Source organism: Talpa occidentalis, unplaced genomic scaffold (assembly GCF_014898055.3).
Source record: "Talpa occidentalis isolate TD23 unplaced genomic scaffold, MPIMG_talOcc4v2.1 talOcc4.3, whole genome shotgun sequence".
Lineage (NCBI taxonomy): Eukaryota > Metazoa > Chordata > Mammalia > Eulipotyphla > Talpidae > Talpa > Talpa occidentalis.
The window spans coordinates 71933526-71951647 of NW_023603184.1; the positions used below are offsets into that span (position 1 = coordinate 71933526).

The following is an 18122-nucleotide window of genomic DNA, read 5'->3' on the forward strand; positions in this document are numbered from 1 at the left end:
ATTTTAGAAACAAATCATAGTGCTGAAATGTTTCTTAATAAATTTTTAAATGCCAAATTTTAGTAAACATTAAACATGTAATTACTCTATGGAAGTTAAGCCCTAGTCTTTTAATCAACACTGTTTTTAAGCAATTGCTAAGTATTAGTAATTTTCAGTTTTTATTAAGCCAGTTCTCTTGCAAGCGTATAAATTTCCAGTGTAAATTTTCTTTTATTGACAGTATTACACTCACACATAGTTACATAGGGAGAATAGCTGAAATGCCAGACTGTGTTAATTATCTAAGACATTTTTTATTTATCTGTGTAAATTATTATTATTTATCTGTAAATTATCTAAGACATTTTTTATAATGCTGTAATGTAACTGTTTTCACTGCAGCAAAAGTTAAGTATTTAAATCACCTTTTAACAATATATTGGAATTTTGGTTTAAGCAGTTTGAGCCTGGTGACCTTTCTTATTAACAGATTAATATTTTCACATATCGGGGCCTCCCTGGTGGTGCAGGGGTTAACGTCTCAGTGCTGTCAAGCTTTTGCCAGCCAAACAGAGGCACAAATACTGTCCCTGGCCAGGAAGCTAACCTACATGGCCCAGCAGACCTCTCCTGTCTTGCCTATTCTGCTCCCCACTCTGTCTCTGGTGAATCCTCTCACCCTCTGCAACTCTGGCCTACACCCCAGTTCTTGTGTGCATAAATAAATTTTTATTAAAAAAAATTTTTTTTTAATTTTTTTCCCCACATATTCCATTTTCTTAATTTGGGGCTGACCCTCCCATGTTTCCACCCATGTGTACTCCCCTTATATCTAAGTTTCTGTTTCCCTTTTTCTATTGTTTGTATGAGTCTCTGCTAAATTTATACCATTATCGCTTTTCCTTGACTCTATCCTTAGGCAAGTGATTTTGAACTCTGATTCCTAGAGCTAGCTGAATATTTCTTAGTAAAACCCTTTTCAAGGTGCAGGATCTAGTTATTATCCTGTAGTTTGGGGGAGGACAGGTACTGAAGCAATAAAGGTCATGGGGGAAATGGCTTCCCTGGCCTGTCAGACCAGAACAGACTACAAATCAGACTTGGAAGCCTTGCCTTTGTTTCTTCCAAGGTTATTTTAGGTTTGGACATTTAATATTGTGGGGTAAATAACTGCTTGTTAGTTCTTAAAAAAAAAAATGTACACACAGTGTATATCTAAATTAATTACGAAGAGAATAAAGACCAGAATGATTCATTTGAAACTGACTGATGAGAGCCATCTTCAGTGACTTTAGAAATTATCTAAGCTTTTTGTTAATTCAGAGTGACCTTTGCCTATCTGAAGAAGTGTAAACTTATACCACTAAATCATATACAGTATACTAACAAAAAAAATGCCTCAATAAAAAAAAGGTGCAACTTCAAAAAAACAAACTGACCTTGCCTCCAACTTTCAAGATTGAAGCCAGCAATGGAGAGTGAAGAATGTGAGCATTGAGGGCATCATGAGCAAAGGGTGACAGTGGCCAGGAATGGGCAGGAGAAAAGATGGAAAAGGGAGTCAGATTAAAAGGTATGGGATGAAAACATAAATAGATAAAGTGAAGGAGGTTAACACAACTGGAGGGAGAAGGGAAGAAAGGAAAATGGGTATAACCGTTGAAGTATGTCACATATCATGTTTCCAGTGTTTGAGTCTGCTTAGTTATACTACCAGAGAACCTTTAAAACATTAAGTTTACCATGGAAGAAAGAAGGTGAGCAAGAAAGGGAATTTTTAAAGGTGTGTTAAATCACTTTAAATTTAAGATTAGCACTAAAAATATAAAATTGTCTTAATTTTTCAACATAATATTTGAGTCATATTACAATGGAGCACTGTTCTAAGTGCTTACATAAATTGATTCATTTACTCCTCACCACAACTTTATAAGTGGATACTGTTTCTCCCATTTTACAGATGCGGAAACTGAGCCACAAAGAATAAGTTATTTGCCTAGGCTAGTCAGATAACAGAGCCAGGATTCCACTGAGGCAGTGTGACTACTATGCTACAGCTGGCTTCATCACCTCTACCTCCCCCTCTCCATGATTTGTATGGTATATTTCTGTAGAAATTTGTCTTGTTCTGAGAATGTCATATTCCTTGAAATAGTTTTACATCTGCCAGAGTGGTAAATTCTGGACATTATTTGAAAGTCAGTTTTTCTTCCCCAGTTATAATTTGAGCAAGTTTATTAAATAGGTACCAGAATACAGAAATGGGTAGTGCATGATCCCTGTCCCTAGTAAACTAATCTCAGTTTGTAATTGTTCACTAGTATCAACTGAATGAATTCTTTGGCTTTTAACCATGTTTATGTATGTCAGTGATTGTTGCCTTCAGAGGTGTGCTCATTTTTAAAGCTTACCAACTAGTAATATTGCCATTCCTCAAAACTTCTGGAATTCTTTTCTTCTTAATAAACCACACAACTTCTCATGCAAGATGCAGTAGTACTTAGTTTGGTTACCTACTTAGTCATCCTTAAAATTAAAGCCTCACATGGATATTCACAAAGTATTTCTCTAAAAAGGTGTTTTTTGTTTTGTTTTGTTTTTACAGCCCTGATGGAGTAAAATGTTTGCAGGCTGTAGAGGAGGAAAATGTGAATGGAGTTAGTGGATTTCACCAGGAACTTTGGAAGAGTGTTGGGTATTAGTGTTGCACTGGAGGAGGATGAGACTTGAGCCCTATTTAGAGGGAACAGAAAGACTTCTGTGAGGAGTGTGGGTAAATAAACCAGGAATCTACCCTGAAGATACTTCTTTAGTTCCCTGAATTCTTAATTTTTTAAATTATTTAGAATCTTAGAATCACTGACGAGTATGCGTACTTTGTTTCCATTGAGACTATTTTCTAAGGAGAAATGCTGTTCAGTTGCACAGTATTTCTTGATATCAACAGCTGCTGCTACTACTAGAAAGCTGAAAAAGATGGCGCTATGACTGGGAATCCTATGAACCTTTACCAAGAAAAACTTACTGGAAATTTTATAATGCTATTTTGTCAAGTAAGCGAAATCCTGGGTTATCTGGCAGTTAGGAAGGAAGATTGTTAAATTTATTTTAACTTGACTTGTCTTGAAGCCTCTGTTGCTTCACTCTTAATAAATAGTTCTACCCTTGTAAATATGAACATGATAATAAATGGGAGATTATGGGAAACTGGGACTGTCTTCATTTTTTGAATGTTTATTGCATATATTACCTTGGTATTGACTCTTAGATACTTACAGTGGCATTAAAATACTTGGAGTTAATATTGATGCTTTTATATAGATTATCCACGTATTCATTCAGCAAATACATTGAATAGCAGGTGAACCATGCTAGATAATGGGAATAAGAACGAATAATTCAGTCTGTGTTCAAGCTGCTTCTAGACTGGTGGCACAGACAAAATTTAGAAGCCACCAGTTAGAACCCAGTGTAAGTACTATGATAGAGGTGTGCTCAGTTTCCTCTAGAGGGGTAAGAGGGGCATTTTCTCTAAGGAATTTTACCTTGAGAGAAATTGATCTTTTGAGCTAAGCCTTTAAAATAGAAAAGGAATTAGACAAATTAGGTAAGTGGTAGGAAATTTTAACTGTGAAAAAAATAACTGAGAAAGGGAATACTGTCATTCTCAGTTATTTTACATTTCTATATCTACTGTTTAACTGATATTTTAAGAATATTAACTAGTTTTGATATTAAGTCTATTGTAAGGAATAACAATGGTTAATTCTCAATCTAGGAAACTTAAGAATAAAGTGACTTTTTTTTTTTTGAGCATTCTTAATTTTTTAAAACTTTCCCTGTTGGAATTCTAACTTTTATTCTAACTTTTAAAGATGGAAATAAGTTTAAAGCCCAACTTGAAATTATCCAGGCTTTTAAGGTAACATTCCTGATTGTTTAGAGCCAGACTCACTCTTATACAGCAAGAAGAGAACTTCTTGAAATCATTCTTACTCCATTTATTTATCTGCAAATGGCAGGTGGACTAGAGAAAGCCCCTATTCAAAATACAATGATTAAATTTCATGTCTCTATATCAGAAATTTCTCTTTATGTTAATGACCCAGATCATGTGGCATGATTTATGCCTCCTGCTCATCTCTCCCCTCTTTTTTGACATTACTTATGTTTAGTGATTGGTGACCTCTAAGATACAGTGAAACTCAGGTGTTCATCTCTTGGGGGAAAAAAATGTACCTGAATCTTGATACTTAGAAATTATCTATGAGAAATGTCCTATATGTAGTTTTTAAATGTTGTATTTAAAATATGCCTATTTTCTGAGTTAGCAGATATTTGGCTTATTTCTTTTTGAATAAATATTTGCAGAAAATTGATGTTTCTCTGTTTTAGTGTCTGTTCTTGTACTTTTAAGCCAAGAACTTAACTTACTAAACCTTAAAAAAAATGCTAATTACTTGACCTTCGGTTGATAATTTTTACTCTTTTACTTTCTCATATATATATTGTTGCATACTGTTTATTTCTTGGGGTTTTTAAAGCTAATTTTAATATTGCTATGATTAAGCAATAGTGATATTAGGGAGCATTTCCTTACTCAGAATCTTTTTTCCTGTGTGGGTTCTTTTTCTATCTCTTAAGTAATAATGTGTAGCTGTTTGCCACAAAATGAAGCTATGATTAAGTTAAAAGAACCCTAGAAAGTGGTGACTGCTTAAAAAGAGGGAAAATCTGAGTATACAGTGACTTCACTATTTTGCTTGAGAGTTCTCTTTCCTTCCAGAATGTGCATTAATAATTACTTTATCTTAATTAGCTAAAGAATCTTTTCCCTTTAGTGTTATGCTTTCAAAAATATCAGACAGATTTTAAAGTAACTAGGTTTATTTGATAACTTTATTAAAACAACATCAGTATTTGTCATAGCCCAACTTGTAATTTGTACTATTAATATTATATTCCTTCCTTGCATGCCCCCCTTAGTAGATTTATCCAAAGTTTGTTTTTAAATCACCAAATTTTTATCTTTTCTGCAGATAATATCACCTACTGCATTATTTTTGGCTGCAAAAGTGGAAGAACAGGCCCGAAAACTTGAACATGTTATCAAAGTAGCACATGCTTGTCTTCATCCCCTAGAACCACTGCTGGATACTAAGTGCGATGTATGTAAAATTGGATTTTTTTGGTTTTTCTTTGTAACTTTAACATCTTTTCATTATTTATATAATTATACATATATTTTATGTATAATTTGAATGTCATCTGAATCAAAAGATTTTGAGTCATAGGTATTTTTTTAAGTGTTTCACATGTTGTTTACAAAATCAGAATTATTTCTTTTGAATATATTCAAATAATAGAAAGTGACTAAAAAATCAGCTCAGTGACCTCATAATGGGGTATAAATAAAATTAAAGCTGCTTACACTTTCTGTGTTTAGCAGTATGTCCTTATTTAAGTAAATATTTATATGTTATATTATTTTTTTACCAACTTAGTCAAATGTCATAATCAAAAAAATGGCAGATGTTGTGTCATGATCTTTATGCCCAGAGTAATTGCAGTGGAGGAATGATTTATTGAAGTTGATGAGGTAGGGCTTTTATGTCCCAATGAGCATATGATGCATTATTTTGGTATTTTAACTAAAATTTTTCTTTTAATTTAGAGGTTCTGAGGGTCTGTTTTTATTTTGTCTTTTCTAAGAATGTTAATTCTATAAGGAACTTATCAAGGAGCTGTCACATGAAATACGATAGAGTTAGTTCGTTCGTAAGTCTTTTCTTTAAAGACACATTTGGATTTGGTATTCTTATTTGGTATTTCATAACACATTAAGAATAGGAAATACCATTGCCTAGGTAAAGTATTACATTACAAATTGGAAAGCATCACCCCCTCCCTGCCGCCCCCATTAACCTACCCCTTATATTGTCATTATCATTAGGTGGTTTAGGGGCTTGCTTTGTTTACATTTCCTATATGAAAAGTAATTCCATTTAAACTTACGGCACAGGTTTTCTCTATCACCCTCTATCCCTATCATTTTATTTCTCCTTACTTTCAGACTACTGTGGTTTTATACTCTAATTTCATGAGATTTGATATCCTGTACTGTTAGTAGTACTATGCTTACCTTAAGTAGTTTAATATCATTGTTTTTCCCCTGACAGGCTTACCTTCAACAGACTCAAGAACTGGTTTTACTTGAAACCATAATGCTACAAACCTTAGGTATGTATTTATGTCAGATATTTTTTTTTTTTTTTTTTAAAGATTTTATTTTTTTTTTTTATTTTTTTTTTAATATTTATTTATTTATTTATACAAGCACTGGGTACAGTCAGAAGCGCGGGAGGGTGAGAGAAATCACCAGAGCCAGAGCGGGGAGCAGAGCAGGCAGAAGGACCGAAGTACACTGCTGAGGGGAGCAGCGGGCGGCAGGAGAGGTCTGCGCGCCATGTGGGACCCTCCTCCGGTGGCCAGGGAGCAGCCGGGGATCGAACCGGTGCTGCCGAGGCAGCGGGCAGCTTTGCAGCCCAGCGCTCAACCGCTGCGCCACCAGGGGAGGCCCCTATGTCAGATATTTTTGTGTGTGCTCTTAAAATGCAGTATTCTAAATAAAAGATTTCTGGAATAATTTTATTGAAAAAGGTTAGTTAAAACAAGGTTTGGGACTAGAATAACATCACCTGCTTATAAGGAAACCTTTCATAAAATTTTTAATGTAATTTGGCATGATTTCATTGAATGGTAAACACAGTCTTCAATGTGATTTCTTAGATTTACATAGTTGAGATACTTAATGCGTACTTCATTCTGGATTTGCATTGGAGATAAAATGACCCTGTGGAACTGGTACATAGAATTCTATATATACAAATGTACATTGTAGTCCTTACTCTCCGAAGCTTATTGGTAGTATTTAATGAATATACCTCATCGGTTTTACTGTGACATAGTAATGCAAGTGTTTATCCTTTCCTTTTCTTCGAGTTATGGTGACTGCAAGGCTCACATGACTTAACTGATCTATAATTATCATTTATTCTAATTTTTCACTTAACGAGAAAATTAAAGTTAAGGTTATAACTTGTCTAAAGTCATATTACTCTTGAGACAAATCTGGAAAGAACATGGACCTTATGGAGATCCAGATTTAGATCTGTAGGCTTGTGGCCTTTGTTATCTTTGGCAAAGTTCTTTTACCTCTTATAATGCCATTGTATATATGCAAGATAGAATAATAATGCCTGCCTTAATATTGAGCATTTAACGATGAAAGATAGTATATAAAAAATTATTTGCTCATATAGTATGTGTCAAATCATTATTTTATTATGTGGTAGTTATTTTGTTTTATTACTCCACAGTAGTGTGATAATTACAGCTTCCCATCATGACAGACTCTTTTTTATTATAAAACTTGCTTATTTGAGGGGCCTCCCTGGTGGTGCTATCTCCAGCCACTGCAGCATGAGTTCTATCCCTGGCCAGGGCTAAACCACCTGGCGCAGCAGACCTCTTTTGTCTCGCCCACTGCTCCCCTCAGCAGTGTACATCAGTAGATCCACCTTTTCTGCTCCCCATTTTGTCTCTGGTGAATCCTCTCACCCCCAACACCTCTGACCTACACCCCAGTTCTTGTATGCATAAATGAATAAAATAAATCTTTTTTTTAAAAATTGCTTATTTGAAATATATGTGACTTGTTTGATATGCTTATAAAAGGATATAAAAGTAAAAGTGATACTCTTAATCCTTCCAAATCCAATGATTTGACGTTATTTTATTATATAAAATTACATAAGTTTATGAAAATTTACAAATACATATATAAATAAAATTGAAAAGGAAAATTACTATTTTTTAATAATATGATTATAGTTTTATACATTGTATAATGTTTATATTGTTTATGACAGATTATTACGCATGGAGAATGGATAGCATCCTTTAAAGGGGGACATTAGAATTTATAAGATATATCTCTGTAGCTTTCTTTACAGGATTATTTTGCAGACTTAATTATATTAAAAATGTAAATAGGCCGCATAGTAACTTTATGAATCCAGATTATTTATTAGGATGTTATTCATTTACTGCTTCTGGAGGTGCTAGATATGACCTCTACTTTTTTAAAAAGGAAAGGGGTTTATTGGATGTTGAAAGGTTTTCAGCATTTCATCTTTGGTTTTAGAAATGGTAATTTTATGAATCTTGAGGCCTACAGGGTTCACGTGTTTTTAAAAATTTTTTTAAAAACTACATTTTTTAAAAAATTATTTCAACCACTGAGCTATCAAAAGTTATTTTAATGAAAAGTTCTTTTTATGTTGATCTTCTAAAATTAAGAGTTGGAATATATACAAGAAATATATAACCTAGTTGTTCCCTCCAAGTTTTATAATTATATTTTCAGGATTTTGATTTTGTTTTAACTTGAAAATAATCTCATTATAACTGACAATTTTGAATGAATATTCCCTCTGATCTGTAAATAACTGTTTTCATAATTAGAACATTGTTTTTGAGAAGAAAATATTTCACATCATTGGAAGTATAGTGAACATATCAGTGATGAGATGTTTTAGCTTTGTTCTTAGAAATATTTTAATAATAAAAAATAAATTAGACATTTACAGTTGTATGGTAAAGGGCATTTTACAGTCAAGTATTATAGTGGTAAGTGATTGGGGAAAAAAAGTGCTTTTCATTTCAGGTTTTGAGATCACCATTGAACACCCACACACAGATGTGGTGAAATGTACCCAGTTAGTAAGAGGTAAGTGGTCTTTGAAACTTGATAAATTAAGTATTAAGGTTTTTTAGTGTCTATAATTCATTTGAATGCTATTTTGTTCTTCAGTTCTTCACTTGCGTTCTATTAAAATGGGGGAAATGTTATTTTTATTGTTTTTTAGTATCTCTCTATTTACCTACTTTTGTTTGTGGTTCTACCTGGTGAATTAGCTTCCTGTCAACTTAGGTGAGCATCTCATTTCTCTAAAAAATTGGAGGGCTTCCAGATATTAGGACTCTCCTCTTTCCTATTAGACTATGCCAGTCCTGTTTCATTTAATGTTTAAAATGTGGGCCATTAACACATATATACAGAAAATAGTAATTTCTGGTTTATGTCAGACGTTCATTAACTTCTTGAAAAGTGATTACAGTTTAAGAATTTGGACACCAACTTTAAATCTTTCAGATGAAACTTACCTTTTTCCGCAGATTTGTCTTTTTGGAAAATACTTTGCCTGTGTACATTTAGCATTACAAAAAATGGTTTCCATTTTATAGTGGGAAATAACTATCACGTGATGTATATATGTGATGTTCCTGTTAAACCTTTTATACGCAGGAGTAGTAAGTTTTGTATTACTTGCTTTTTACTGCTTATAAAGCATGTGGTACACATTTTTCTACTCCTGTTAATGAACCTGTGTATCTTTTCTTGTATCCCTGGAAATGTTTTTTACACAATTGCATGTTATGCTACTGCATAATTCTACTTTTCCTGTTTCCCATTTGGAGTGTTATGTACTAATGGCAACCACTTAGAATTGTAGTGTATCTTTTTCTTTTAACTTCCTTTTTGAAAAGGAAATTTTATGGTTTCATTCTTTTACTACCAGAATTCTGTAGGTTAATTATAAACAAAATGGATAACATTTTTGAAGGCTTTGGGGGTTTTTTTGTGTGTATGTGTGTTTAAATATTCTCACATTTTATTCATTCTAAATTGAATTTATTTTTTTCCTAGGTAGGATTTTATTATCTTAACAGCTACATTAAAAAAAAAAAAAAAACCTGTTGTCTCATACTACAGTATCAACATTCAGAATTGGACCTCTAAAATTCCATTTAATTTTTTTGATCCTAAAATAACATGTTATCTTGTGTAAACTAGAACATTTAATTATGGTTCCTGTTCTTCATGGTAATGTAATTATATTTTATAGGACATTCTCACCCCCTGCTATTACAGTATAGTATAGTATTAATGATATATTCTATAAATGTTGAGCTAAGGGGGAGAAGAACTTTAGTATAATTTTGCTTTCTTGAAAGGGTAAGCTGTATGGTTTGAATAATGCATAGCCATATATAATTTGCTTTAAAATTGAACCTGATGAAGGATATTGAAGGTTAATATATATATAAACATACTTCTTAGTAGGAGTTGAAACCAATTTTCAGGCTTAGTATTTTAAAATTTCTTCTAAAAAATTTAAAAGTTTCTTTTAAATCCTTTATCAAAATTTTATATTTTTGTACATGTTCTCTTTAAAGACTCTAAAGACATCAAGTCAACACATTCTTTTGCAAAGTTGAATAAATTTTAAAACATCTACAGAAACTACAAATTTGATCTATCATTCAAAGAAATTTTAATGCAAATCTTATTTATGTTTCACTTGATCTTGTTTTACTAACATTTCAGGTAACTATAGCTTACCTCTCACTCCATTTAAAAAATGTTCTTTCACATTTCGTGTCTTTCTTTGCTCTAATACAATTTTTAGCTAACAAAAGAACACTCCCTACATTCTTCCTTTATTGCACAATGACTGTTAATAGGTTATTGAATTTAGATACATTTTGCTATGGTAATTTAAATTTTTACTTCTGTATATATTTTGATTCTTTTGTGGGGAGGATAAATAAATTTGATTCTGTGAAGTCCCCCCACATACACACAAACACTGGAGATGAGAAAGTTGGTATGATGCTGTTTTGCTACAGAATTGGCTAATATGATTTTACAGGGACCTTTCACTTCTATGATTTCTCCTTCCCTCCCCACCAGGAAAGAAATGCCATATTTAAGTCACTCTGCCTCCAAGACATCCGATGCTTTGACACACTTCCTTAGCACAACTCTGCTAAACCCAAATCCTTTTTATAAATCTTAAGTTGATGATCCACACGGGGCAGCAGGGATCACAGGTGCCATGAATAAAAATAGGAGTGGGCAAGGAACTTGATCAATGCCTATTAGAGAGGGGTGGAGTTGAGGTGAGCTGATCCTTGTTGAGCTGAGGGAAGATATATCAGTGATTATTAATGTTATTGCAAAAAAGGGAAACTATAGCACAGGTATTCTTGTTGGGAAGAATAAGAAGCAGAAGGGAATTAGGGGGCTGTTTTTAATGTCTTAAGATAGTAAAAATTGCTTTTTTATTGGGAACTAGTGTGGAAGCATCTCGATGCCCTCTAGAATACCTGCATTTCTTCTAAAGTTGTCTTTAATTGGATTATATAATTAAAAAGACAAATAAAGTGGAGTTTCATGTATCCTATGTCTCTAAGTTGTTTATTCTCTTTTGATGCTTAGTAACATGATGAAAAGCTGAGCAGTTTGTGCTGAGTTTGGGGGGTGGTTTGTTTTGTTTTGATGACATACTTAAGGCAACTTAAATATGATGATTGAGGATTAAGTCTGGCAGGCAACTCTGTATTTTGTATTAGACTTCAAAAATCTTTTCTTCTTCTTCTTCTTCTTTTTTTTTTTTTAAATCCAGGAGAATGCTTTATTGCAACTTTTAGCTGACTAGATGCTTAACTTAGTAACAAGTTTAGCCCTTGTAACTGGCTAGCTAAAAGCAAATCGGCTTGTTTCTCAGATCTTTGGGGGATAGCAAGAAACATTTGAGTGAATGTTGTTGAAGATTTTCAGTAGTATAGAAAATGATGGCGCTCTTGTGATATTTGTAAGTAGTAAGTAAAATTTACTTTTTGTGTACAAATCTTTGAAGTTTTTGTTGTGTTGAGAACTTTTTGTTAGTAGCATGTTAAAGCTGATAGTGTTGTCTTCGTTTTTTTTTCTTTTCTTACAGCAAGCAAGGATTTGGCACAGACATCCTATTTCATGGCTACCAACAGGTTGTTATCCTGACCCTCTTTGTTGCACTGTTGTAGCACACTATAGCTTCCTTTAATGCAGGGCCCCCTCAATGTGTCTCTTACCCTTGTTGCAACAGGAGACTGGACCATCTACTGTGGTGGTACCTTCCTGTCTGCTTTGCGGTGTATTGTACAAGGGACTTTTGGCACAGAGGGGTTAAATGCACAATGTGAAGTGTAGTGGTGCTTTCTGATGACATATTCTCGATATGTGAGTGCATAAGTCTAAAATTGGTAGCCTGAATAGCAGCTAAAGATTACAAAGAGCTAAACTTAACGTAGAAATTCGAGCAACTTGGTAAGTATAAAGCTATTTCAAGTTTACAATTATAGTTAAATGACAATTTTCTTAAATTTCACATTGATCCAGTCTTTTAAAGTAATCTAAAGGTTTTGTTTTGTTTTTTTTTTTTTTAGTAAATAAAATTTCTATAACTTGGGGTTTTATTTTCAGATAATACCCATTAGTAAAGTCCTATGATTGCCTAGAATTGCGTAAATACAATTTTTACTTTAAAAAAAAAACTTCCTTTTCAGTTTATCTTAAGAAAAAGTGATATGGACTTTTGGTTGATTAGTAAACATTTTCAATTCTGAAACTGATCTGGAAGTATAGAGTTTAAAGACGCTTTCATAATCTAATACATAATTTTGTCCTCGGTTGATTCTGTTAAATTTTTTTTAAATGTTTCATTGGGGGAGGGGGGTCAAGCCAGATTTGTGTGGTCCTTAATCTCTTGTGACATGTCAAGTTTTACTTTAAAATTTGGATTGGCGAATACAAATGTATTATCTTATGTATATGTTGTTGGGATTTAACCTCTATCACTAGGAATTCTGAGCAAATAAGCAACAAAACAAACTTTAAAGTTTTGGTTAGCTAAGGCTAGCTGTAATATCGTACATGTCCACTTTTGGCATATAGTGGAAGGAGAAAGGTAGTGTTTTAGTAGTACTTAGCAACATTGGGCATTGATGCTGTTGAACAAAAGGTAAGTTTTTCCTGTGGCTTTGCTATAAAAAAAGACAGGTTTACTTAGATAAGTGTTAAATTCTTTTTGACTTATGAGAATTATTGGGTTGTTGGAAAAGTCATGATGCATTTTTGCATAGAAAGTATACATCATGACTGTTCCGACAAACCAGTCACTTTGTTGAGCCACATAAAAAGGTACTTACCTGATTATAATGTGATGCCGAAATTACTGTCGGTTTTACAGTATTCTGCTTTTTCTTTATTTTTTGCCATGACATTACAAAAGGAACAAAAATGCCACAAAATTTAAAGTGTTATCTGTGTATATAGTGGTTATTAGAAATATACTATCTTCCCCTCCTATGGTAAAGAAATAAAAATACTTTCAACTTAGTTGTAAAAACTACATTTAGAAATATTGCCATATCAGTATTGATAAAATAAGATACTCTAGAGTGAGTACGGGGAATGTTCATTATCTATATATTTTTTAGCATATATTATTTATACCATAGTATTATACAGCATATATTCAAATTTCTATAGATTAGTTTTTAATTTAGCAAAATAAATTTTGTACTCTAGACTTAAAGAAGAATCTTTAATTATGTTTTGCTCTAATCTTACTGGTAAATGTTTTTCTTTGTTTTACATATTTGAATTTCTATGGCTCTTCATTTTCAAACCTGCTCCACAACAGTCTACATCTTACAACGTTCTGTCTTCAGTACAAACCAACAGTGATAGCATGTGTGTGCATTCATTTGGCTTGCAAATGGTCCAATTGGGAGATTCCTGTGTCAACTGATGGAAAGCACTGGTGGGAATATGTGGATCCTACAGTTACTCTAGAATTACTAGATGGTAAGTAGAGAAAATGAACTTTTCACATTAACAGTGCTTCTTTTCATGCTAGAAAAATTCTATCTACTTCTATGTAGGTTTGAAAAATAGTGAATTCCCATTTACTCATTGCCCAATGAAACAGTTACGGATTCTGGTCAAATTAACATATCCCTGGCCTTGCCCTATTGGTGATTTTGTTGCTAATTCCAGATACCATTGCATTTACTAACATGTATTTAGGAAGATAAAGACTTTAAAATCATGACTATAATTCTGTTTCAACAGTTTGATAAAAGAATTTAGAAGTATAGGTATATAATCAAATAACAGTATGAAAATAAGAATTCATTAGCCTAGAGAGGAAAAATAAAAGTTGAACATATATTAGCCACCAGTGAACACCAACCTAAAGCCTTTTCATTAATTTTCAAGGAAATATGATTTATTTTGCTGTGAGTCGATAGTGCAAAAATACCTACCTTAAAGTATACTAATTTCATTGGTTTTGTTGGGTATTCATCCACTTTTAGAAAATAAAGAATGAGTTTGAGATATTTTCAGGGTAATATTATTTGCTCTGTTATTTGCTCTAATGGCAAAATATCATTATGACCTTTCATCAGTAAATACTAATTTAGAAGGAAATTTGGAGGGCCCACATTCTATAGATTATGAGCCTGGAATTTGGAGGTCTCCTAGTAAGAAATTTCTCTGGTTGAGAAATTATAGAGAAACTGTCCAGAGGTAGTAGATTCTTGGGAATTAAGACATTTTAACCAGTGCTATAGATTTAAGAAAAGAAATAGGTGACACATTTTTCCTAGTAGATAGCCTAAGCTGACATACTGGGTTTTTAACTTATTCCTTATTCTTTTTGTGGTCATTCCCCAATCCTTTATAAAATTTAAGTTAATGAGAAAACAAGATTTACGTCCGTTGCTACAAGGATATCTGTTACATAAAGTGAGAGAACCTTATGGCATTGGAATTTTAATCTTCCATTAAAATCTTAGATGTTTTCTTTTAAGGATCTGTAACCCTTAAACTTTTAAAATTTGTGAACTATACTTTTTAATGCATCTTTGTAACTCTGCCCCTGTGACTGGAAAGCCTTAGGTGACTTGTAATTTTAAACAGTAGGATATAGGCCATATTTGGGCCACTGGCCAATTTGCCCTCCCTTCTGATAAAAATAGATTGTTAGATTTCTTGATTTCTGGGTTTCTTTTTCCTCCCTGAAAAAATTCTCCCAGACTATATATTGGTATATCAGATATACAGCTATATAATTATGCTCTTTTCCTTATATCAAAGGTGGTATGGGGGGGTAATCCTTTTTGAAGTCTTATGAGCTGCTGGATAAAGTGAGCAAGTTTTCTTTAAGAATACACGCACACCCCTTATTTTCTGTGCAGCTGTGTCAAATTCTGTGCCTGCCCTGCCCATGGCAGACATAGGCCCAAAAGGCTGCTACAGTAATGCTGTGACTCATGGGCCCTGATCCCCTCTCCTGGGCCTCAGGGATAAATTTGGTTACAGACAACAACAGCAAAAGAAAATGTATCTTTTTGTATTGAGGTAACCTTGGTTTATAACACTGTATGATTTAGGGGTATAGATTCACATCTCAGATGCAGTATGTTACCATACCACACCTACCACCAAAGCACCCATAATCCTCCAGCATAGTCCTTGGGGCCCCATCACCAAACCTCCCTCCGATAGCCTCAGTTTTGCAGTCATATTTTAGGTTTGTTTTGGTTTAAGTTTTGTCTGTTCCTTTGTTCTTTATATTCCACATATGAATGAAATCATCTGTTATGCCAAGGTTTTTTGTTTTTTTTGTTTTGTTATTTATTTATTTATCTATCTATCTATTTATTTATTTATTTATTTATTTATTTATGCAAGCACTGGGTACAGTCAGAAGTGCGGGAGGGTGAGAGAATTCACCAGAGCCAGAGCGGGGAGCAGAGCAGGCAGAAGGACCGAAGTACACTGCTGAGGGGAGCAGCAGGCGGCAGGAGAGGTCTGCGCGCCTGTGGGACCCTCCTCTGGTGGTCGGGGAGCAGCCGGGGATCGAACCAGCGCTGCAGGGGCTGAGGGCAGCTTCGCAACCCAGCGCTCAACCGCTGCGCCACCAGGGAGGCTATGCCAAGGTTTTTTAAAGTATATGCAGAGGGGAAAGAAATCTTTATGGATTTGTTTATTTTTTAGATTTATTTATTTATGCATACAAGAGCTCTGGGGCATAGGCCAGAAATGCGGGAGGGTCAGAGGATTCACCAGAGACAGAGTGGGGTACAGAACAGGCAGACTGAAACACACTGCTGAGGGGAGCAGCGGGTGAATAGGAGAGGTCTGCTGTGCCATATGTGTTGCTCCCTGGCCAGCCAGGGGATTGTACTTGTGCTGCAAGGCTGCAGTGTCTGCGGCAAGCTTCATAGGTTGCATCTTAACCCCTTGCGCCACCAGGAAGACCCAGTAGGCCCAATCTTTATGAATTTAAATATCTTCTAAAAACTAGTGTGGGAGCTTTTTTTTTTTTTTTTGTAACTTAAAAAGTAGGTTATGCCACATCTTTATCAGGAGATTAAGCAGGCATAATTATAATAAAAATAGTTTATATACATGGTGATAAAGTCTACAAAAAGCAAGTAATCAGTCTTTTATCCTGTTCTTAAGCTATTGGAAAGTTACTATGGTTTTCTGTTTGTTTGTTTGTTTGTTTACATGACAGGAGGATCAACAAAATATCCCTACTACATTCTGAAAATGTCCCAGTTCATTATTGCAAAGCCATTGGGTAGAAACATTGGCAGCGTAACATGCTAAAAATTTTAGCCTATTATGTGAAATATTATGTGAATATTAGCCCTTTCTCAGTTTTGATCACAAAAATACAAAGTAACAAAATTTAAACTATTGAGATGTATCTGAATTTTTTTTTAAAGAATTATTTATTAATGCATACAAGAACTGGGGTACAGGCCAGAGGTGTGGGAGGTGAGAGGAGTCACCAGAGACAGACACCCTCCCACATCTCTCAGGCTGCTGAGGGGAGCAGCGGGTGAGGCAGGAGAGGACTGCTGCGCCGTGTGAGTTGCTCCCTGGCTGGCCAGTGACTGCAGATAGCTTCATAGGTTGGGTCTTAATCCCTTGTGCCACCAGGAGGGCCCCAGATGTATCTGAATTTTAACATGGTATCCGAGACATCAGTGTTTATTGAAATAATTCATTTAATGACTATTCCAAAAACAGCATTGACTTGGACTTGACCTAACTATAAGATTTATTATTGTTTTTTTGTAGATTTTTTTTAATGATTAATAGCAAACCCTCATTAGTCTTTTGTATTTTGGATTTTTTCTGTATATCAGCTTTGAGGAAGAGGGAGCCCTCTGTTTTAAACATCATACTGTGATGTTTGTGCATGTGGCTGATTATTTACATTAACTGACTATTTCACAGATAATTTTGTTCCTCTACTATAAAATTTAATAGAATGGGATACTTAAGAAAATAAAACTTGCATTTTGCTTGCTATGTTCCAGGTTTTTAAACTGGAACTCCATGTGCATTAAATCTTTGACAACCAAATTGGTAAAGAAATGGAGTCAAAACAGTTTCTTGTAATTATTGCCCAAAAGTATTATGTGTTTGCTAAATTTACTAATGTCTATTTAGAAATGTGGTCTTTTTTTAATATGAACAAGTGGTAATATGGGTGTTGGATTTTTTTCACCCAAACTGGATCAGAAAGCTTGGTTGTCACAGCTCGTGAACGTACAGTAATACCCAGTTTTTGCATGTTCTTTGTTGCATTAAGACAAATTCTACATTGTCTTAATTTTTGTTACCTGTCTTAGCATTTTCCTGGAATAGTTTACAGAGGGCTGTTTCTACAGGAAATTAGTGACTCAACCACTGTAGTTTTCTACTGACACTGGTTCCTTCCATATTGTGGTTAAATTGGTATTAGTATTTATTGATACTGTAATTTATTTGGCCTATTTTATTATTTTTCCTGAGACTGGCCCATAACTTTATTAATGACACTATTTTGGGGTATAAGTCTATGTGATTCATCGTAACCAGACCACTTTGGGAAAGTGAGTCATCTTTTAATCTTATATTTAGAAAAAAACTGGTGCAAAAATATGACCAAAATATGCAATAATATGTTAGTGGTGTGTTGGTTGCTAGGAAGCAGTGAGTAGGTGGAAGGATTTTTTTCATTTAACTTTGAAATAATTTTAAAACTCAAGCAATTGTGAAGTAGTACAGAATTCCATCACCCAGTTTCTCTGGTGTTAATGTTATATATATAACAATACATGAATATCAAAAACAGAAAATGACATTGATACAATTCTATTAAGTAAACTACAGACTAAATTTG

The 18122-nt window shown here is 33.9% G+C and overlaps 1 protein-coding gene and 1 non-coding gene across 6 annotated transcripts in view; both read left to right on the plus strand.

Annotated features, from left to right (window-relative positions):
* Positions 1-18122, plus strand: part of CCNT2 (cyclin T2) — a 37926-nt gene that overhangs the window by 14421 nt on the left and 5383 nt on the right. For 2 of the 5 annotated variants that reach the window (XM_037523263.2, XM_037523264.2), the window contains exons 3-7: positions 5022-5150; positions 6162-6222; positions 8711-8773; positions 11832-11877; positions 13575-13738. In XM_037523263.2, the coding sequence (XP_037379160.1) occupies positions 5022-5150; positions 6162-6222; positions 8711-8773; positions 11832-11877; positions 13575-13738 (463 nt within the window). Of the gene's footprint in view, positions 1-2715; positions 2752-5021; positions 5151-6161; positions 6223-8710; positions 8774-11618; positions 11713-11831; positions 11878-13574; positions 13739-18122 lie in introns of those variants that run through there. The other 3 variants (XM_054699691.1, XM_054699689.1, XM_054699690.1) reach the window with 3 other exon arrangements.
* On the plus strand, positions 15131-15265 carry LOC119256444 (small nucleolar RNA SNORA5). The gene has a single exon (XR_005127776.1). It is a non-coding gene; the product is annotated as a small nucleolar RNA SNORA5 (small nucleolar RNA).